The sequence below is a fragment of the Pongo pygmaeus genome, chromosome 20, assembly GCF_028885625.2.
Source record: "Pongo pygmaeus isolate AG05252 chromosome 20, NHGRI_mPonPyg2-v2.0_pri, whole genome shotgun sequence".
In the NCBI taxonomy this organism is placed as follows: Eukaryota; Metazoa; Chordata; class Mammalia; order Primates; family Hominidae; genus Pongo; species Pongo pygmaeus.
The window spans coordinates 16,523,242-16,546,102 of NC_072393.2; the positions used below are offsets into that span (position 1 = coordinate 16,523,242).

Sequence of the window (22,861 nt, forward strand, 5' to 3'; positions counted from 1 at the left end):
CTGGTCTTGAACTCCTGACCTCGTGATCCACGCGCCTCGGCCTCCCAAAGTGCGGGGATTACAGGCGTGAACCACCGCGCCCGGCTTGGGTCACTTTTCGAGTATACAGCGCCTCCTCTGTCCTTCCTCCCTAGGCCCCCACTGCTCCGACTCGCAGGCCGCAGACAAGACTGAGAGCGCTCCCTTGCTTTCCCGCGCTCGCCTCGGTGCCTACTGCGCCTGCGCGAGCTGTGAGGGTGGGACCCAGAGATACCCGCCCCAACTACGGGCGTGCGCCCTCTGCTGTCGCCTAACGGAACTCCGGGCGCGCGTGCGCACGCACCCCAAGCCCCGCCCTCAGGCTGCCGGCGCGCGAGCGGTTGGCGCCGCTCCTTGCCTTCCCTCTCCTGTAGTGGGGCGGGGCCGGGCCGCCCGAGTCGGGGGTGGAAGGCGGGGGCCACATAATGCCACGCCCCCGCTTCCTCCCCATTTGAAGCCCCACGACTCTTCACTGCTGGTCAATCAGAGCCCGTGCTCTCCCTAGTGCCGGCCAATGGGAGGTGCGCTCGGGCTGCTTCCGGCTCCGCGCTCCGCTCGCCCCCTCCAAAGGTCTCCCCGCGACTGGCGGGACGCAGGGGCGGGCGTCGGCCGCGGTGACGCGCAGCGGGACTGGAGCCAATAGGGGGCGGGCTCAGTGCTGATGGACGGTGCTGGTAGCCAGTGGAGAGGCGCTGGCCGCACTTCCCGTCGGGGAGAGAGTGTAATATGGCGAAGACCTACGATTACCTGTTCAAGCTGCTGCTGATCGGGGACTCGGGGGTGGGGAAGACCTGTGTCCTGTTCCGCTTCTCCGAGGACGCCTTCAACTCCACTTTTATCTCCACCATAGGTAGCGGGACCGGGGAGTGGCTGGGGGCGCCGGAGGCCCGGGCTGGGCGCGCCCCTGAGGGGCTGGGGCTGAGGGATCTACAGGGCTGGACGGGCCGAGGGCGCTGAGAGGGTCGAGGGGGCCTAAAGGGAGAAGAGCAGTCGCCTGCACCGCCGTTCGGGGGTTCCTGGGCCATGGTGGGGGAGACCAGGTGCCCATTTTGCAGATGGGGAGACTGAGGCTCGGACCCTCAGCCCGCTCGTTAGGGCGTGTTATGTCTTGGGCTGGGGTCTTCGCGCCGTCCTCTCGATCTGTCCTAGCAGCAGCCCTCGAAGCGGTTCTTTTGAGGCTCCTGCCTTACAGAAGTGGAAACTGAGTCATGGGGAATTGGCCATGGGAAAAAGACAGTGGATCTCAGCTTAATGAGCATTTACTATATGCCAAGTGCTTCACGTGCATTTTCACACTCTCCAGTTCTGGGTGTTAAGTGCTGTTATGAGCCCGTCTCACAGATGAGGAATTTGAGGCTCAGGGAGGGCATGGAACTTGCCCAAGGCCACACAGTCTGTAGGTGGTGAGAATGGGATTTGATGGAATTTGAACCTGGCTGTGTCTCAACCCAAAACTTCAGGCTTAGCTCTCCTAGAGAGATGCCACTGCACACTCCCAGCTGATGACAAGCTCAGCTAATGCACCTTGGAGCCGGGACTCTAACCCACACCATTCCTGCTCTTTTCTCTGGAGCGTTCAGAGGTTGAGCCCCTCTCCCTGACCATGCTTCCCCTCATAAGTGTATTTTCCTCTAGAAGGAATGATAGGAGGAGTCAGGACCTCTTCCCTGCCCACCTTTCATCCTGCTCCAGGAATGACAGCAATGGCAAGTGACAGCACTGCCTGCCCTGGGACCTGTCATCCCCAAGAAGATGCAAGATAAAAGCCTCAGCGAGAAACTAAATCAGCCACTGCCACAGACAGCCTTGACTTCCCTATCAAAGGGCCCAAGACTTCGGCTGTCACTTTAGAACAGCTTTTCCCGTAGGGCCAGCCCACATTGTGGTTGAACAGAATTGGCTTGTTGCATCTCAGTTGTGACGTCCACAGAAGTGGAGCTGACCTCTCTCAGTGCCACAAAAGCAGTCCTGGCCCACAGTGAAAAGGTTTGACCTGGGAGTAACACCGATCTGAGTGGCTTGTGAGCTCTATAGCCCTGCTAGGGATGGGGAAAGTGGGGGAACGGTCACTAAGTCCAGGAGTTTATTCCGACTCAAGAAAACCTAGGGAATGGCCTTTGCTTTACTGTGTCAGTTCAACAGAATCATGTTATCTCCCTGAACCCCACGATAATGTGCTAATTCTATTCTTGCCCCCCCTCCAGGAGCTGTGCTTTATTTATTTTATTTTATTTTTTGAGACGGAGTCTAGCTCTTTTGCCCAGGCTGGAATCCAGCGGCGCGATCTCAGGTCACTACAACCTCCGCCTCCCGGGTTCAAGCAATTCTCCTGCCTCAGCCTCCCTAGTAGCTGGGATTATAGGCACCCACCACCACGTCCAGCTAATTTTTGTATTTTTAGTAGATACAGGATTTCACTGTGTTGGTCAGGCTGGTCTCAAACTCCTGACCTTGTGATCTGCCCGCCTCGGCATCCCAAAGTGCTGGAATTACAAGCATGAGCCACCGCACCCAGCGGAGCTGTGCTTTATAAAACAGTTATATGCCAGATGTAAAATAGAGAGAATTGACTGGAAATCATTACGTCTGGTTTCCAGTTGTTGTTTGCCCTTGAATGTGCACTACCCCTCTCTCAGCCCTGCTGTCTTTAGAGCAGGAGTGACACTGTCTGCCCAGCCTAGTGCCCTGGTGGTTGAGGATTAGAATTAGACAATAAGGGGTTGTCACCACAACCAGAGGCCATCTAGAGGAAGCAAATGAATGGCTCCTGCGGTGACAGCATCCAGCCTCTGAAGACAGATGTTTCTGAATTCTTCCCCCTCCCCCACTCCAAGGCCAAACTTTAGGGTAACTCTTGTGCTCCAACCAATCAAGAAGTGGCGTTAATTCAACCTGGGCAACATGGCAAAACCCCATCTCTACAACAAATAAAATAAAATTAGCCAGGCATAGTGGCTCCCCCATGTAGACCCAGCCATTTGGGAGGCCAAGGTGGGAGGATCGATTGAGCCCAGGAGGTCAAGGTGCAGTGAGCTGTGATGGTGTCACTGCACTCCAGCCTGGGCAACAGAGTGAGACCCTGTCTTAAAAAAAAAAAAAAGAAAGAAAGAAAGAAATGATGTTAATTGTGAGCAGACTGGCTTGCATTCACTGAGATCCCAGTTTCCCAGCCTTCCCCACAAACCCCCCGCTTTTTTTTTTTTTTGAGACAGTCTCGCTCTGTCACCCAGTCTGGAGTGCAGTGGCGTGATCTCGGCTCACTGCAATTTCCGCCTTCCGGCTTCCAGCGATTCTCCTGTCTCAGCCTCCCGTGTAGCTGGGATTACAATCGCCCGCCACCATGCCCAGCTAATTTTTGTATTTTTTTTTTTTTTTTTAGTAGAGACAGGGTTTCACCGTGTTGGCCAGGCTGGTCTCGAACTCCTGACCTCGTGACCACCCACCTTGGCCTCCCAGAGTGCTGGGATTACAAGCATGAGCTACCACGCCGAGCCCAACCCCCCTCTTTAGAGTTACTGTGAGCTTTAAAGAGGCTGTCTTCCATTTGCAGATGAGGGTGTGACTTGGTGAAAGTTACCTAGCAAGGTGGAGGTGGCACCTGACCCCAAGATCCCTCCCTCCCACCCCTTCATTCCCCTCCTTCCATTTGTAGCCTTCTGTCTTCTAGGAAAGTCTAATTCACCATGACCTTGAAGTTCAGGCCTCATAATTCTTAGGCCTCATAAAGTTTACGCTTCCTAATTAAATTTGGCATGTTAATAAAACCCAGAGGAGTGTGGGGTGGAGTGCTGCTGTGGAGCTTGGCCAATCTAACAGTGCTCCTCAATTTTGTGTGTCCCTGTACACGTGTGACAGGAAGTGGGGAACGTTTTAGGAAGCCTAGGCACACTGGGCTGTCTAGTCCTGAAGCAGAATCACCTTAATGCTTAAAGGTGATTCCATAAATTAGCCATACGTGGTGGTGCTTGCCTGTATTCCCAGCTACTCGGGAGGCTGAGGCAGGAGAATCACTTGAATCCAGGAGGCAGAGGTTGCAGTGAACCAAGATTGTGCCACTGCACTCCAGCCTGGGCAACAGAGCAAAACTCTGTCTCCAAAAAAAGCAATTCTATATTGGCTGAGTGTACCTCTGGGTTTTATTTTAGACAAGGATTAGTGGCTGTTCATTTTCTGCCACTCAATCCTTAACATTTTGCCAAAAGTTACATTTCACCAAAGCCTATTCTCAGAAGCCCCATCGATCATTTGTGGTGTGAACTTGGCCCTGTAGCTCCCTGGAATGGGTTCTCATCAGCCTGGCTCGGCGCCACTGCCTCCTCAGGGGCCCATTGATTCCTCCAGTGAGAGGGTTGGCATTTGAGAAAGTGCTTTGTGAACCGCTCAACACCGCATAGACCCTGTTGCGCTTTAATACTTTGATCCAGCCATATTTTGCCCATGTCTTCTGTGGGCCAGGCAGCCGCTTTGGCAAGAGGGCTGCAGAGAGGACGCAGGTGAGTCAAGGTGCGTGCAGGACTGGGGTACCAGCTTCTAGCAAATGCGTATTCAGCCCCTGTGTGTTCAGTCACTGGAGGTAATAGCAGTGGATGAGACTTGTCAGGTCCCTGCCCCAGGGAGCTTACGTTTGAGAGGGCGAAAGTCCAGTGCTGGGGCTGGCTGGATGGAATTAGCATCCCCACCCTGGGTTCAGAGAGGCCCAGCCAGGCCTGGGCCTCAAGTCTTCTCCGGCAGGAATTTGAACAAACTCCTGGTGGCAAAGGCTGGGTCTGGCTGTTTCTCATCCACATGGGCCATTGTGATCTGCAAGTGTTATGCCCAGGTCCATGCAGCAGATACATAAATGTATGTCAGCTATGTTAATAAATAGGTAAAGGGAGAACTGATGAGGACGGTTAGAAAGGCTCCCCTGAGGAGGGAACATGAATGGGAACCTGAACAAAGGGATAGCCAGGTAGCCACAGAAGAAAGAACTTTCCAGGGCAGGGAACAGCAAACATCAAAGCCCCGAGTCAGGAGCATGCTTGGAATGTTGAGGAAATCACTGTGTGGATGGTGTGGCCGGAGAGAGCAGGTCATGAGCCAGAGTGCTGAGAGGTGACCAGGTTAGGCAGGACCTTGACACACACGGGCAGCTGTTTCCACTTTATTCGAGGGAAGGGGGCAGGGACCCCCTGAAAGAGGCTTTAAAAAAAAATAGCTTTATGAGATAGAATTCGCATACAGTTCACCCATTTGCAGTGTACAATTCAGTGGCTTTGGGTACATTCACAGAGTTCCACAACCATCACCACAGGCAATTTGGGAACATTTTTATTATGCCAAAAAGACACCAACCCAAGGCCAGGCACGCACGGTGGCACAGTGGCTCACACCTGTAATCCCAGTACTTTGGGAGGCTGAGGTGGGCAGATCACGAGGTCAAGAGATCGAGAACAGCCTGGCCAACATGGTGAAACCCTGTCTCTACTAAAAATAGAAAAATTAGCTGGGCATGATGGCGCATGCCTGCAGTCCCAGCTACTTGGGAGGCTGTGGCAGGAGAATCACTTGAACCCGGGAGGCAGAGGTTGCAGTGAGCCAAGATGGCACCACTGCACTCCAGCCTAGCCAAGATCGCACCACGGCACTCCAGCCTGGTGACAGAGAAACTCCGTCTCAAAAAAAAAAAAAAAGATACTAACCCTTCCAGTTTCCCCATGTCCCCCCCAGCCCCAGACAACTGCTAATCAGCTTTCTGTTTCTATGGATGAGCCTATGCTGGACATGTCTGTTAATGGAATCTCACACTAAGTGACCTTTAATGTCTGGCTTCTCTCAGCATCCTGTCTTCAAGGTTCATCCACATTGTATAGCATGGATGAGTACTCCGTTCCTTTTTATGACTGAGTCATATTCCGTTGTGTGGTTGGACCATATTTTGTTCATCCATTCATCTGTTGGTGCACATACTAGAAAGTTTGGAGCAGAGGGCCGGGTGCGGTGACTGATGCCTATAATCCCAGCACTTTGGGAGGCTGAGGGAGGCGGATCATTTGAGGTCAGGAGTTTGAGACCAGCCTGGCCAACACGGTGAAACCCCATCTCTACTAAAAACTCAAAATTTGGCCGGGCATTGTGGCAGGCACCTGTAGTCCCAGCTACTCGGGAGGCTGAGGCAGGAGAATCACTTGAACCCGGGAGACAGAGGCTGCGGGGAGCCGAGATCGTGCCACTGCACTCCAGCCTGGGCGACAGAGCAAGACTCCGTCTCAAAAAAAAGAAAGTTTGGAGCAGAGGTTAGCTGTGTAACATGGTTAGGGTTATATTTTTGAAGGCTGGGGAGGGGACTGAGGAGGAACAGTGGGAGCCTGGGGAACATCAAGGTGGCTGCGAAGTCACCGTGGGGAAAGGGGATGAAAGCAGGAGGTGAGAGACAAGGAGGATGGAGTCAGGAAGGCTTATTAGGAGGTGATCTTCAAGGGGACCTTAAAGGAGGAGAAGTTTGCCCAGCTGACGGGCCAGTGGGACACAGACCACCCACAGAAAAGGAACAGCGTGTACAAAAGCTGGGGGCAGGAGAGAACGTGACCATGTGCATCGATGCATCGTGGGGCCCAAGGCCCTGTGTGCTTGGGGGTCAGCTGCAGGGTGTTGGGGAGCGAGGGACTCAGGCCTGCAGAGGGCTCTGTTGAGACCCACTCTGTACAACTGCCTGCAGAGGGGGAGGCGGGTTCGGCTGGCAGCAAGGGACAAGAGCAGGGCTTGACCACCCACGCCCCCTGGGTTTGCTCTGCACTGCTCCCATCGGCCCTTGGAGAGGGAAAGTATCTCCAAGTGTTTCCAGATCTGAATATTCCGACATCCTGCATGCCCAGTGCCAGGCAGGGTCTCTGTAAGCCACAACAGCTGTCACCAGCATAGGTTGGTGGCGCCCAGCTCAGACCCAACTTGGGAAATGGGCTGACAGTGACGTGCCTTTTTTCTTTTCTCTTTCAGGAATTGACTTTAAAATTAGGACCATAGAGCTTGATGGCAAGAGAATTAAACTGCAGATATGGTAAGAGTCATTGTTCTCTGTCATTCCCTCCACCTGGCGAGGGCTTCAAGCCAGAAGCCCTTGGCCTTCTCCCTCCACCGTCCCTGTGACCTTGGCCTCCATTTCTTGGTGCCCAGTCCTGGCACATGGGGCTTTCTCCAGAAGCTCCTGGAGGTTTATACCCGGCCCAGAGAGCTGTCCTCTGCTGGCTGCAGGGCACCAGGGCCTATAGCATCATAGGCACAAAGCTGCCCAGCCCTGGCTAGCTCAGTGTTCTGCAGTGGGCACCATCTGGGTCTGGGCTTCAGAGTGGGCTGCTTCTGTTGAACGGGAAGAGAGCCCTCTCGGTGCCAGGTGCTGGTGACGCCTGCACGGACTGTGAGATGCCCCAGCCGAGAGTTTCCTTTTGAGCCTCTCAACCCACTCAGAAGCATAAAGGTCCAACTTCACTTCCTCTTTTCTCTCCTGGGGCAGGCCTGGCCTCGCTTCCTAGCATGCAGACCGAAACCCCGAACTGAAATTAAGCCGAGGGCTGGGCCCCTTGTTGAGACCTGTTTCCATTCCTGAGAACTAAGGGTGACTTCCCATGCACATACAATTAGGGAAGTGGGGAGGCACCAAGTCGCCATCACTGGCCTGACTCTAGTTTGCTGAGACTGAGTTCAGGTGGCGGGTATCGTGGGGTCCTGCTCTGCACACATGCCACTTGCATAGAGTCACTGGCCCTGAGCAAAACAAAGAGAAGTCACATTTAAGAGCATGGTGCAACTTCCCTGTCACCCAAACCAGGCAAGTGCCTTTGAGTGGGAGCTGTGTGCCAGGAGATGGGCCACGAAGCCATCCTCCCTCAAGTCTCAAAGTGTGACCGGTCATCCCCACTTGCCAGTTTCAGGGAGCCCCACAGCTACCCTTGACTGCAGGTGCTATTCACCTCTTCTTTTTTTTCTTCTTCTTTTTTTGAGATGGAGTTTTGCTCTTGTCGCCTAGGCTGGAGTGCAATGGCGCGATCTTGTCTCACCGCAACCTCCGCCCCCCGGGTTCAAGGGATTCTCCTGCCTCAGCCTCCCAAGTAGCTGGTATTACAGGCATGCGCCACCACGCCCAACTAATTTTGTATTTTTAATAGAGACGGGGTGTCTCCATGTTGGTCAGGCTGGTCTCAAACTCCCGACCTCAAGTGATCCACCCACCTCGGCCTCCCAAAGTGCTGGGATTACAGGCGTGAGCCACCACGCCCAGCCCTACTGTTCACTTCTTAATCTGACTTTGGGAGTCGGGTAGGTTTAACGTGCAGTCCATCCTGCAGACATTGGTAGTAAGTCAAGCTCTGGCTGCCTTGTAAGTTCCAAGCCATGGAAGTTTCTCCACTTCCAGCACGTTGGTGCCATGTCACCCTTTGTTCCCAAGTCCAAAGTGACGCTGCACCAGCAAGCAGAAGTTTCACTTTCCTCCTGCCTTCCTGCTTCTGCTCTCAGCAATCTCTTCTAAGGACTGTGGTTGAAAAAAAAATGACTGGTTTTTTTTGTTTGTTTGTTTGTTTGAGACAGAGTTTTGCTCTTGTTGCCCAGGCTGGAGTGCAGTGGCACAATTTCGGCTCACTGCAACCTCCGCCTCCTGGGTTCAAGCAATTCTTCTGCCTCAGCCTCCCAAGTAGCTGGGATTACAGGTGCCTGCTACCACGCTTGGCTAATTTTGTATTTTTAGTAGGGACGGGGTTTCGCCATGTTGGCCAGGTTGGCTTCGAACCCCTGAACTCAGGTGATCCACCTGCCTCAGCCTCCCAAAGTGCTGGGATTACAGGCGTGAGCCACTGCACTCGGCAAAAATGACTGTTCTTAACCACTCATGTCTCCTGCTGCTGGTGTCAGAAAGTCAGCTCCAAGCAAGGTGTTTCTGCACAATCCAGACGTATAGAGCCCTCCGGGTCCCGGCAGGGCCGTGGGAGGAACCCTGGGCTTGAAGACAAAAGACCAGAGTCTTGCCCTGGCTCTGCCACCAATCAGTTAGGTCACCCTTAATTTTTTTTTTTTTTTTTTTTTTTTTTTAGACAAAGTCTCACTCTGTCACCCAGGCTGGAGTGCAGTGGCATGATCTCAGCTCACTGCAACCTCCACTTCCTTGGTTCAAGCAATTCTCGTGCTTCAGCCTCCCGAGTAGCTGGGATTACAGGCACCTGCCACCATGCCTGGCTAACTTTTGTATTTTTAGTAGACAGGGTTTCACCATGTTGGTCAGGCTGATCTCAAACTCCTGATCTCAGGTGATCCACTGGCCTCAGCCTCCCAAAGTGCTGAGATTACAGGAGTGAGCCACCACGCCTGGCTTTTTTTTTTTTTTTTTTTTCTGAGAGAGTCTTACTCTGTCACTCATGCTGGAATATAGCGGCACGATCTCAGGTCACTGCAACCTCCACCTCCGGTTCAAGCGATTCTTGTGTCTCGGCCTCCTAAGTAGCTGGGACTACAGATCCATGCCATCATGCCCGCCTAATTTTTTTATTTTTAGTAGAGATGAGGTTTCACTGTGTTGGTCAGGCCGGTCTCGAACTCCTGGCCTCAGGTGATCCACCCGCCTCGGCCTCTTTAAAGTGCTGGGATTACAGATGTAAGCCACTGCACCAGGCCAGTTAGGTTACCTTTTTTTTTTTTTGAGATAGAGTCTTGCTCTGTCACCCAGGCTGGAGTGCAGTGGTTTAATCTCGGCTCACTGCAGCCTCCGCCTCCTGGGTTCCAGCGATTCTCCTGCCTCAGCCTCCCAGGTAGCTGGGATTACAGGCACATGCCACCACGCCTAGCTAATTTTTGTATTTTTTGTAGGGACGGGGTTTCACCATGTTGGCCAGGCTGGTCTCGACCTCCTGACCTCAGGTGGTCCACCTGCCTCGGCCTCCCAAAGTGCTAGGATTACAGATGTGAGCCACTGCGCCCGGCCAGTTAGGTTACCTACCTTTAAACCAAACACTAAGTACCCTTCAAGCCAGGAGCTGGGCTGGGCATGGTTGTATCTTACCCAGGCATCACCTCCCGGGCAATAGGCCCTGTGTTCCTTGTCATGCAGATGAGGAGGGACTTTCCCCATCATTCAAACCAAGATGGCAGGCCTGAAAGTTTTTCCTGAGTCCCAGCCACCCTCAACAGCAAGAGTTATGTTCCTGAGCCACATGACTGGCTCTTCTGTGAACCAGAAACTCCAGGGAGAATTCCCTGGAAGCAAAGGTGCAGAAGAGGAGAAGGCGCATGGGTCAGGGATCCCATCATAGCTCTGCCACATCAAATGACCTTAACCCCTCCAGGCCACAGTGCCTTCCCTGTAGTAATAGGGAGATTAGAAAGTGCTGCCTCAGCAGAAGAAAGTATCACAGCGGCTGACCCGTGAGAAAGCCAGGCATCCCGGGTAGATGCTCCTTGTCTCCTACTGGGGACAGTTATTTTCCTTTAATGTTGCTAATATCCCTTCTCTTCATGTTTAGGGACACGGCCGGTCAGGAACGGTTTCGGACGATCACAACGGCCTACTACAGGGGCGCAATGGTAGGGATTTTTTGTTTGGTTGTTTTTATCTCCTTTTTAAGTCAACATGGGAGCGTCACTGTGCATTGGTTACCGAAGCCTAGATGTTTCTGTGGCGCCTGTGCCCCGAGTCCTCAGGGCTCCTTGGTCCCAAGTTAGTCTTAGGAACAGGCTTTGTGCCCCGGCCTACCCCATGTACATACCTCCCCTTCTGGCTGCAGAGACAATGCAGGGTTTAAATAAAGTGGAAACATAATTCTTGGGGAATGAAGGAAGACACAGGAAGCCAGTTCTTCCAGGTGAGCTCAGTGCGGTCAAAGCCGGCATGCCCTGACTTTTAGGAGCTGTCACATGACCTGCATCTGTCTCTATGGAATTTGCTACCAAAAGCTTGAAGATCTTCCAGGAGCTGACCTGCCCTGGGCTGTCGGCCGTTATATCCGTCACCCAGGCCTGAGGCGGGATGACGTGATGGGAAGACTCACTCATCATCCCTCAAAACATTTCTCAAGCACCTTCTCTGGGCCAGGCCTTAACTAGATGCAGAAGGTGGCCAGGAATGGGACGAGGTCCTGTGTCAGGGGCCCTGTGTGTACATGGCAGGGCATTCAGGGGTGGAGGGAGCAGGAGGTGGAGCCCCTGGACCTGGCCTGAGACCCTGGCTTGCCTACTGAGCTCCATCTCCTGACTTGGAAAATGGAACGGAGCACAGCACTGTGTCTCAGGCTGTGCTGAGGATAAATGGCTGCCTCTCCCCATTCCCAGGTCCCTCTGCTCCCCACTCTTTCCTCGGCATACCCCATCATTTAATTGCTCAGGCAGCTGCCTGTTTCCACGATGAGGGCAGTGCCACATCCTGGTCCCTGCCATCTGCCTGGCCCCAGGGAACCTGCTGGGTCTGCAGTAGTTGCTCAGGAAAGACTCGTGGAGGGTGGAGATGAATGGAGGCATTATGTGTTTAGAGCATCCCACGCGGCATCCGAAACCTCATGGAAACCCACTCGTGTGGGTTGCAGCCTTAGTGTGCCTCAGTAAAATTAATGTATTTCTTTCCCCCCACCTCACAGTGCTCTGGTGGAGGGTGGGCAGGCAGCCTCAGGGCACTGGGGTCTTGGGGAGCTTCAGCCTCTGGAGAAAACTGTGTGACCTGGGGCCTGTCCCGATCTTCTCTGGGCCCAAATAGCCACCTTCCACCCTGCCCTGATCACCAAGCCCTCCCCTGCATCAGGCAGTGGGCCCAGGTCTTAGCTCAGATTATCTCATTGCATTTTGGCTGTGAACCTCTTTGTGCAGGCGCCATTGTCATCCCTGTTTTATAACAAAGAACCTGAGGTTTGGCCCGGTGGCCTGCCCTGCCGAAGTTCACTCAGCAGGTAAATGGCTAGGCTGGGCTGGGCTGTTTGTCTCTAGCACCCACATCCTCAACCAGCACCAAGATGATTGTGGCTTTCCATCCCCTAGACCCAGGCCAACCTGAACAGATGCCACCACTGGCTGCATGTGGCTATTTGAATTTACCCAATGAACGCTGAAAATCCAGCCAGGCTCAGTGGCTGATGCCTGTAATCCCAGCACTTTGGGAGGCCGAGGCCGGTAGATCTCTTGAGGTCAGGAGTTGGAGACCAGCCTGGCCACGTGGTGAAATTCCATCTCTACTAAAAATACAAAAATTAGCTGGGCGTGGTGGCGGATGCCTGTAATCCCAGCTACTCAGGAGGGTGAGGCAGGAGAATCGCTTAGACCCGGGAGCCGGAGGTTGCGGTGAGCCGAGGTTGCACCACTGCACTCCAGTCTGGGCAGCAGAACAAGAATCCGTCACTTAACTACTTAATTAATTAATTAATTAATTTTAAAAAACATTGAAAATCCAGCTCCTTGGGTCAAAGCAGCTATGTTTCTGATGCCCTAGAGCCTTGTGTAGCCAATAGCAGTCATATGGGACAGTGCCACCATTGCAGCTGTGTCCTCATCTCTGTCAGCATGCTCCTAGACCCTTGGGCCTCAAAATCCCAAGTTTGGGAAGCATTGGATGCCTAGAGACCCATTGTGAGGTTTGCCCAGACGGGGGCCTGGAAAATAGTTACTTGGAGCCCTGAGGGGCGTTTCCAGGAAAACCTGGAATAGGATGGCTGGCTCAGTGTTTTCCAGGTGCTTCTGCTTGATTCTAAGAGAGACCTCTACCCACTGCCCCACTAACGTCCGGGTTCTCTCCCCTCAGCTCCCTGAAATAGGTGCAATCCAGGAATTTGAGTCTTGGGCACATGTCGCCAACTTAGTGGTGAAGGCAGGAATCCTGGGCCTTCAGAGGGTCCGGTCCCCGGATAAAGGGCCCCACGCCCCCTGTCCCTGACCATGTCACAGTCACAGGGTGTGCCCACCGTGGCTGGGGCATGGCAGACATCATGGGCCACTGCAGCCTTGAGGTTCTTCGCCATGGTTGCGGCTGACTGTGAGGCCATTATTCATGTCCCCGAATTCCCAGGGGGATTTGGGGTTGCAGTGACTTTCTTGCCCCATCTGTGTCATTTTGTCCCACACTCTTTCACCCTCACCTGTCTCACCATTACCACATGGCCCGTGTCCTTATTCTGCAAACTTGGATGGCCCCAGACAACTTGGCCAGCAACAGAAGTCATCAGTACCCTCAGGTGCCACAGATGCAGGGCTGGGCCTGGGGAGCAGGTAGCGAGGAGGAAGGAAGAAAGCCAGGCCTGGACGTGAGCAGGCCATGTGCCTTGGAGCCCAGTATGCCCGGCAACAAAGGGGGACTTGTGATGGCACTGCAGGCTGGCCCACTGTGGACACTCCACAAGGACATCGAGAACCACACACAGACCGTCAGAGGGTGGCCCCCACATGTGGGTTCTGGGGCTGAAAAAGGCCCAGGGACATTGCTGAGAGGATAGGTGTCATCAGCGCTTTTGGAATTAGCCCTCCCCCTGCCGGGCTTGAATCTTAAAGGTCACGTCTCTGTGCCTCAGTTTCCCCTTGCATCACATGGGCATGTTTGCCCTTGTCCACTGACCCAGGCTGAGGCAGGGCTGCCCCGAAGCTCTTTCAGGACCCACGCGCCATCTCCCAGTTGCTCACGTCTAGGTTAGGGAACTGCAAGGGCCTTGGCGCTCTCGGCTCCATCTTCACACAGCCGGTTCCCTCTGTGGTGGGGTCACTGGAAGTTGTGTGGATGTCGGGTCAGGACTCCCTGGGCTCGGTTGTGCCTGGGAGGTGGCTCAGGCAGAGCGTGGGGTGAGCAAGGGGTGAAGAGGAGGCCGATTGCAGGGGAGGGTCAGCGTGAGGGGAGTGCTGCTGGCAGTGGACCTGTGGAGCAGCTCCCACCGTCAGGCTGCACCACCCCGTGGGCCATGAGGGGAGCCAGCCGGGCTTGTCAGCGAGGGCGTGGCAGGGGCTGGCCTGTGAGGCAGAAGGGTCACCTCAGCGGCCCGGCGGGGCAGGACAAGGCTGGTGCCATAACCCAGCAGAAGGAAGGGCCACAGGGATGGAGGGGAGGGGGCTGGCTTCCGGGGCTCCACAGAGGTGGGGAGGGTGGCAGCTAATGGGCCTGGCTGTGCAGTGGGTGCTGGGCTCCCCACCACTGTTCTCTGGTGCCGCTGAGGCCTCCCTTCCAGAGCCTGCAGCCGATCAGGCACCTGTGTCTTCTCTGCCCACGCAGGGCATCATGCTGGTCTACGACATCACCAACGAGAAGTCCTTCGACAACATCCGGAACTGGATTCGCAACATTGAGGAGGTGAGGCCCGCCGGCTCCTCCCACTGTCCCTGCTTCAGTCCTTGTCCCGGAGCCCTCTGGTTTACTCATGAGAAGGGCAAGGTGCAGAGACACATACAGGCCACTTGCCAACAGCCTCCTAGTCAGGGACATGGTGGGAGCAGGGACTGAGATGCAGTCAGCCGGCCCCAGGGACCACACACTGGCCTGGCCCCACCCCAGAGCCCCTCGGAACCCATCCCTCCAGCTAGGCTGTTGGATCTGGCCAGTGTTATGGTCATAAGAGAAAGGATATCCAAGCTTGTGGTCATCGTGAGTGTTGGGTGCTTTCTAGATAAGGAAGGGTCTAGCACAGGTGTGACCCTTATAGTTGGAGGGTGTGGTGAGCAGGCGTCAGTTGTACTTTGAGCTGTATCGGAGCAGGGCGTGACCTGGTACAAACGACCTGTGCTCAGACCTTGAACCATAGAGGGGTGAGAAGGAGGCCAACCCCTCCTCCCCTCCCAAAGCCAGCATCTTCATCTCCCTGCTCCCCGAAGAGCTGACCTCACCCCCAAAGCCTTCCTGGCTGCCGGCACCTGCAGCTTTCTATAACTAACCAGGTGGGGCTTCAGGTCGGAGGCACAGCCAGAGAACTTTTCCCATCTATAAAGCCACAGCAAAAGGGCATATCACTGTCCACCCAGGACTCATGGACCTCCCAGGCCAGGCCAAGAGGCCACCCCATCGTTTATGAGTCATTGCACTGGGCTCACCTCCCCAGTGACCCTGAGAGGGCTGTGCTGCCGAATTTGCCAGTGCAGGGCTGCACCCCAGCTGGGAAAGCTGTCTTCATCTGTGGAGAGGAGGAAAGCCTGGTCTTTGTGAAAAGTCTCTGTTTCTGGCCAGTGGGCAGGAGCCACCTTCTGGTTCATGGGAAGTGAGGCAGGGAGTGGCGCAGTAGGTTCCAGAGACCAAGTCTGAGCTGGTGGAAGAAGACAGCAGTTTCCAGTGTCCCCGTCCTCCAAGAAGCGTGGTCCCCTCCATGGGGACCTGGGGAGGCTTGACGAAGGAGCTGCCTTTGGGTATGAGGGCAGAGTTTGGGCAACGTCACACAGTGTGGTAAAGTGTCTGCGGCTGGTGACTGCCCCGAGTTGCAACCACCTTAGGCACGGCCTGTTTTTGGAGCCCAAAAAGAGCTGAAATGTCAGGGCCAGGCGTGGTGGCTCACGCCTGTAATCCCAGCACTTTGGGAGGCCAAGGCAGGCAGATCACCGGAGGTCAGAAGTTCGAGACCAGCCTGGCCAACATGGTGAAACTCTGTCTCTACTAAAAATACAAAAAATTAGCCTGGTATGGTGGCAGATGCCTGTAATCTCAGCTATTCGGGAGGTTGAGGATCGCTTGAACCTGGAGGTGGAGGTTGCAGTGAGCCGAGATCATGCCACTACACTCCAGCCTGGGAGACAGAACGAGACTCCATCTCAAAAAAACAAAAAAAAAAAGTGTCAGAGCAGAAGGTCAACAGCTGGGGCCTCTTGCGGAGGACCAGGGAGGGAGGGAGGAAAGCAAAGGTGGGGGGTAAATATCTCAGCCTCACTCACCTCCCATAGGCTAGACCTGCCCAGCAGCCCAGGTGCGGGAGCCTGATTGATATTGCCATAGAAGCTGCCAGAAAGCATTTCAGAAAATGTGCATTTGCTTAGAGTAGCAGCTAGAACCCTGGCCCCAGCCCTGGCATTGGCTGTTGGCCTCTCTGAGCTTCAGCTTGTTCCTTAGACCAGGCTGTACCTAGCCGTCCTGACCCCACCGCTCTGATTTGTGGGGACAGGCTGTGTGTTGGCAAAGGCACCTGGCCTGTGTCATCCGGTCTGATCCCCCGTCTGTCCCCCTCCCTCTCAGCACGCCTCTGCAGACGTCGAAAAGATGATACTCGGGAACAAGTGTGATGTGAATGACAAGAGACAAGTTTCCAAGGAACGAGGAGAAAAGGTGGGCATGGTGGCACAAGGGGCAGAGGGCCTCAGGGTCTTGGGGTTCTTGTGCGGAGGCCTTCCCCTGTCCCTCCTCTGCCCCAGGGACCTGGGACGAGCTGGTCACCCCAGTGGGGCACGTGCCTGTGATGGCAGAAGCACACACCCAGCCGGGGCTTCTTGGGTGCACTCCGCGGGCATCTCATCAAAACCTACCATGGCGTCGCTCCAGGCTTTCAAGACCACAGGAGCGGGAAACAGAGCCATGGTTTGATCCAAGCAGGTCCCCGCCACCCTCCCATCTCAGCTGCCATCCGCAGCACTCCATGCCCTGTGCGGCCCTGTGGAGGGGCATTCGCTATAGAATCGAGGGAGCGATCCAGGAAGTCACGCCCACAGCCCCAGCCCCGTTGCTGCTCCCTCTTGGCGCCGGCCCTGCCTTCAGCTCCTGTTTTGGGCAAGCTCAGATGCGCCCAGCAGCTGGTGTGCTCATGCATGTGCCTCCCTCTCTCACAGCTGGCCCTCGACTATGGAATCAAGTTCATGGAGACCAGCGCGAAGGCCAACATCAACGTGGAAAATGTGAGTCCCGGGCCCTGCTGGGAGACACGGGGCCTGCAGGATTGGCCCCTTCAGGCTGAAGGGGGAGCTGGCGTCCTCCGAGGAGGTCCTGCCAGAGGGACCAGCCTTAGGCTCAGGGCTGCCAGTCAGTCCTCTGAGGGACATTTCCTGGGCAGTGCCATGTGCCAGGCACAGGCAGCCCCTGGGAATGTGCCATCAGCAGGGACAGGCCCCACAAAGGGCACCTAGGACGCATCTCACAGGCTCTTGGGCAGCCCTGGGGAATAGGCACAGTTTTACAGGTGAGGAAACTAAGGCTCAGAAAGACCCAGCTCTGTGTTTACCCTCTCAGCCACACCACTTAACCCTGGAGAGGCCCCTGTCAAAAGCCCAGACACAGCAGGGAGCCCTGATGGGACCCGGGCCCATGCCGCCCTCCCCTCTCCACGGGGCGACCCCAGCCCTGCGGCCGATCCTGTGATGTTTCCCCATCCTAGTCATGTTTCCAAAGCGGATCTTCCATATCACTCCCGACCTAAAGTCTCTATGCTGACGTGAAAACAAAGGCTAGACTCCTCACCTGGCATGGAAAGCCCTCCTTCACCAGCTACAGCTGGTGTTTGCCACCCAGGGCTCGGGCCTTGCCCTCCCCAGGCCACCTGGGCTGCTCCCTTCTCCAATACATCACTGCATTTCCCTCCTGTGTGCCCCCTTTTCTGCCTGCCGGGTTCCCTTTTCTAGTCAGGGCCCGGCCCAGGGGGCCTCTTCCCAAGAACACCTTCGGCCTCCCCTGGGCCTTCCTCTGCACCCCAAGCCACTCTCCTCTCCAGAACCTACCATATCATGGGGATGTATGTTGGGATCACGCCTCCCGCCATCTGTGTATGTCCCCTCCTCAAGGCTGTGACAGCAGCTCAAGCCTTGGCTGTGCTGGGAGATGAACCTGCTCCCGCTCCCAGCCCTGCGAGGCAAGGACTCTGAGTGAAGCTTGTTTGGCCACAGAGCTGCTTGCCTTTTTCCCTGACCATCAGAAGGGAGGCCAGAGCTGACAGAACCTAGGAGTCAGAGACAAAGAACTGGGCACTCCTTCTAGATCCTTCTGGATTGGTCAGTTAATTGCTGGGTGCCTTTGGACAAGTCACTTGGCCTCTCTGAGCCTCAGTTTCCTCTCTGGCCAACTGAGTGTCGCCCCATCTCACAGGGCTTAGGGGGCGTGGCGCATGCATAAAGTCCCGTCAATGCTAAGGTGCTCTGCGGAAGTGAGAGTTGATATCGGAGAGTAAGGGTGGTTGGGAGGCAGAGGGAGCCGGGAAAGGACAGGAGCTGGGGCCGGACAGGCCAGATGAACCCACTGCCAGAGGCGGGCATCAAAGGGCCAAATGGGAGGCCCACGCCTAGGAAGCTGTCCCGCCACACCTGCTGTACACAGGTGGTTGAGGCCTCGGGGTCCTGCCATCCCGAGGACTCACAATGTGCTTATTCCACAGGCATTTTTCACTCTCGCCAGAGACATCAAAGCAAAAATGGACAAAAAATTGGTGAGTGTGTGTCCTTCCTAGATCCCCGAGTGGATCTCTGGGATCCAGCCATTGTCGTTAGCAGCAGTGACATGACGTGCCCTAGATCCTGCTTTTTAGGGCCCAGCCAGACCCCATGGGACATTGCTGGGAAAGGGGGAAGAGTTTGCAGGTGTGGCTGGGGCATCAGCATCAGACAGTGCCGGCCTGGGGATGCTGCCCAAGCAGACAAGGCCGTGCCTGGTGAATCCCCAGGCTAGCAGGGGGCACACGGCCCTTTCCATTCCACTGAAGAGAAGGGCCAGAAAGACAACACGGTGTGCAAGGACAGAGAGCCACGTCTTGGAGAAAAGCTTCCTAGGTTGCTTGGGCAGGGCCAGGGCTGGTGTCTGATAACTGCTGGCTCATCGTCTTGACAAGCATGGCAGATCAAGAACCTGCCCCCGCTCCACCCCAGCCCCAGATGCTACAAGTTGTGACAGCTCTGAGACCTTCATTGTGTCCCAGGGTTCTCTGAGGCCTCCAGGGAAGTCTGCATGAATCCCTACCCATCTACCCTCTCATTCGTTTCTTGCTTTTTTTGTTTGCCACATTAGCGATTTCCTAGTCCACTGCGCTCAGTATCAAATGGTGCTTTCTTGACGGAATCAAACACTTCCCTGTACTTTGGGGGCATTTAGTGCCTAAACACCGTAGTGACCGTTCCTCCCTCGCCCTGGTTCCAGCAACTGCCCTTTCCCGGCCATGTTACGTTGGTTGTCCAATCAGGGAGCACACGGCGCTCTATTTGTGGGTTAAGTCTGGTCACTCGAGAATGCACATAAAATACGAAATGCCGTTCAAGTTTTACATCTGATGTAAGCAAATCCGTTTTGTAATTCTAAGATGCGGTGAGTTGAACAATGAGGCATGCGATTGATTTAATAGCAGCTCTTTGGCCATTAAATCAAAATGGGAAACAGTTCATGGAAACCAGTGCACTGACCAACAATAATTTGGGATTTTCTTGTAATTTTTTTTCTTCAGTATAGTGGTCAAGGTTTGATTCTTTTTTCTTTTAGTTTTTTTTATTAGTTAAAAAAGAGATTTTTTTTTTTTAGTCTCGCTTTGCCACCTAGGCTGGAGTGCAATGGCACCATCACAGCTCACTGCAGCCTTCGACTCCTGGGCTCAAGCAATCCTCCCACCTCAGCCTCCCAAGTAGTTGTGGCTATAAGCACACGCCACCATGCCTGGCTAATTTTTTTTCTTTTCTTTTTCTTTTTTTTGAGGAGTCTCGCTCTGTTGCCCAGGCTAGAGTGCAATGGTGCAATCCCTGCTCACTGCAACCTCTGCCTCCCGGGTTCAAGCGGTTCTTCTGACTCAACCTCCCGAGTACTTGGGATTACAGGCACATGCCACCACGCCCAGCTAATTTTTGTATTTTTAGTAGAGACGAGGCTTCACCATGTTGGTCAGACTGGTCTTGAACTCCTGACCTCAGGTGATCCACCCGCCTCGGCCTCCCAAAGTGTTGGGATTACAGGTTTGAGCCACCCCTCCTGGCCATTTTTTCTTTTTTAAGAGGCAGGATCTCACTTGTTACCCAGGCTGGTCTCAAACTCCTGGGCTCAAGCAGTTCTTCTGCCTCGGCCTCCCAAAGTGCTGGGAAGGGTATGATGGGGTGGGTGGATAAGTGAGAGAGTGGTTGGAAGGGGTGGTATATAGCAGATGGAAAATAGATCTGTTTTTGAAAAACGAATTATCAGTTGTAAGAGAATTGGATGGATGGATAGAAGATAATGGATGGATGGTTGATTGAAAGGGAATAAATCGATGGTTGATTTGTTGGAAGGAGATGGCTGGATAGGTAGATGATTGGTTTGTTGGTTGGTTGGAAGGGGATGGATGAATGGTTGGTTGGAAGGAGGTGGTTGCTTGGAAGGGGATGGATGGATGGTTGATTGGTCAGAAGGGGTGGTTAGAAGGAGATGGTTAGTTGGAAGAGGGTGGATGGGGGGAAGGAGATGGATGGGTGGATGGATGGCTGGAAAGGGATGGATGGATGGTTGGTTGGTTGGATGAGGTGGTTAGAAGGGGATGGATGGTTGGTTGGTTGGAAGGGGATGGATGGTTGGAAGAAGATGGATGGTTGGAAAGGGATGGATGAGTGGATGGTTCTTGGTTGGAAGGGATGGATGGTTGGTTGATTGGTTTGTTGGTTGGAAGCAGGTGGATAGATGGATGGAAGGGAATGGGTGAGTGGATGGATGGATGGTTGAAAGGGTATAGATGGATGGTTGGTTGGTTGGATGGTTGGAAGGGGACAGCTGGATGGACTGGCAGATGATGGATGGATGGTTTGATGGCTGACTGGTTGGTTGGATGGTTGGAATGGGAACGGATGGATGACCTGGCAGATGATGGATGGATGGTTGGATGGCTCGTTGGTTAGTTGGTTAGTTTGGTTGGTTTGATTGGTTTGATTGGTTTGGTTGTTTGATTGGTTGGTTGGTTGGTTGGTTGGATGGTTGGATGGATGGTTAGGTGGATGGCTGGTTGATTGTGAGACGTAGTGCTGATGCTCAGTGATAACCTCAGAAAACCTCTTGTGATTTCAGGAAGGCAACAGCCCCCAGGGGAGCAACCAGGGAGTCAAAATCACACCGGACCAGCAGAAGAGGAGCAGCTTTTTCCGATGTGTTCTTCTGTGAGGAACACCGCCTTACTCTGAGCCTCGCTCGGCCCAGCTGACTGTGCCTGTTCTGAGTGAGCCCCTCACTCAGCCGGGGCCCTCCCACCTCCAACGCCCCGCCCATGCCGTGGCCACCGGGCCCACGGCCACCAGAATGCAATTGAGAAATCGTTTATTTTAGTAACTGTCTGATCTTTTTCAACTTTGGAGATGGAATAAGTTAAAAATTTGCTATTTTTCCTGTAATGTCTGCTGAACGGGCCCACCCACACGTTGTATATCCAGAGAGAGAGAGTCAAGGCGCGACCGTCGACCATAGCCAGTGTCAGGCCTCTGCCTCTGGGCCTTTGCTTTGTGGCCTCACTGCAACACAAAGCTCCACCAGGAGGTTGGTTCATGTTCCCCACCACGGAAGCGAGGTCCCAGAAGGCCAGTGGTGGTTCCAGGAGCAACAGGTCCCAAACCCTGAGCAAGGCAACCGATTGCCAGGCCCGGGAAGCATCACCCAGGAGATTTGGCGCCCACTTCCACCTCTTCTCTCAGTTTTGGACAAGTGACCATTTTGTCCCCTCACTCTTCTTTTTTAACTGTTAAACCAAAGGAAAGCACAAATGAGGGAAATCCTGTGTAAAGCGTTGAGAAGGAAAGAAGCCTGGAGCAGCCTCTCCTGTCCACAGCCAGAGGTTAGGTCCGCAGGCCCGTCTGCGGTCCCCATCAAGCATCAAGGGGACGCTGTGTGTGCTATAAGTGACCCCGAAAACAACCACAGCCGTCACATGGTCCTCCTGAAGTTGGAGCACCCTCCTCTCAGCACCAAAATGGCCCCCACTCCTTCGTGTCCTCCCGCTGTCTCCAAATTGGACGTTCTTTCTAGCTGAGATTTTAATTTTTCCACATCTGTAGTGCCATGAAGCGATTCTGTCTTTGACTTCCAATGGCAAACCTGGGTGATCGGGAACAAGCACGTTGTACCCTTGGCTGGACATGGCCAAGACACGAGGCATTCCACGGCGGCAGGCTGACCGCATAGCAGTCTGGCTTGATTTTGAGCCGTCATCATTGGGTTCTGTTTTGACAGCTCTGCTGTCCCACAGGGACTATGATTGGGACCAGGTCAACCAAGCCAGAGGGGTGTCACCAGCCTTTTCTTTTTTTCTTTCTTTTTTTTTTTTCTCCTTAAGCTGCTGTCGATCCAAACCATTGGCATCATCGTTTCTTTTGAATTAAAACCAACATGTCAGCAATAGTCTGCTCTCCCCGGGAATCTCTAACATGCTCTGTTTACATCGATAAATGCACTTAAGGAAAACAAACAAATTAAAGCTCATCTTAAAGTCCAAGGATTTTTATGTCCACATTTTCCCTGTAGGCCACACGGACATGGCTAGGTGCTGGGGGTGGGTCTGGACAAGATGGTAGAGCCCATGGGTTACCCCATCGAGCAGCCACCTCAGAGGAGATACCACCCATCATCAAAAGACTAAATTGGGAAAAGAAGCCTCCTGGCTTGGTGCAGTGGCTCACACCTGTAATCCCAGCACTCTGGGAGGCCAAGGCGGGCTGATCACTTGAGCTCAGGTGTTCGAGACCAGCCTGGCCAACATGGTGAAACCCCATCTCTACTAAAAATACAAAATTTAAAAAAAGCCAGGCATGGTGGCACGTACCTGTGGTCCCAGCTACTCTGGAGGCTGAGGCAGGAAGATCACTTGAGTCAGGAGGTTGAGGTGGCAGTGATCTGAGATCGTACCACTGCACTCTAACCTGAGCGACAGAGTAACAACCTGTCTCAAAAAAAAAAGAACCCAGCCCTTCCCACCTGCAGCCACAGCCCTACCTCCACCCCTCCTTTGCAGGAAAATGGAAAGGTTGTCTCTCCCTGCTGTTT

At 54.1% G+C, this 22,861-nt stretch overlaps 1 protein-coding gene across 1 annotated transcript; it reads left to right on the plus strand.

The window, feature by feature from the left end:
* Positions 1-240: 240 nt before the first annotated feature.
* On the plus strand, positions 241-22,313 carry RAB8A (RAB8A, member RAS oncogene family). The gene is made up of 8 exons (XM_054465853.2): positions 241-868; positions 6,994-7,054; positions 10,503-10,563; positions 14,213-14,290; positions 16,151-16,240; positions 16,738-16,803; positions 18,270-18,320; positions 20,900-22,313. Exons 1-8 carry the CDS (start codon positions 745-747, stop codon positions 20,990-20,992), a joined length of 624 nt encoding a protein of 207 aa, XP_054321828.1. The 5' UTR covers positions 241-744; the 3' UTR covers positions 20,993-22,313.
* The last annotated feature ends 548 nt before the right edge of the window (positions 22,314-22,861 follow it).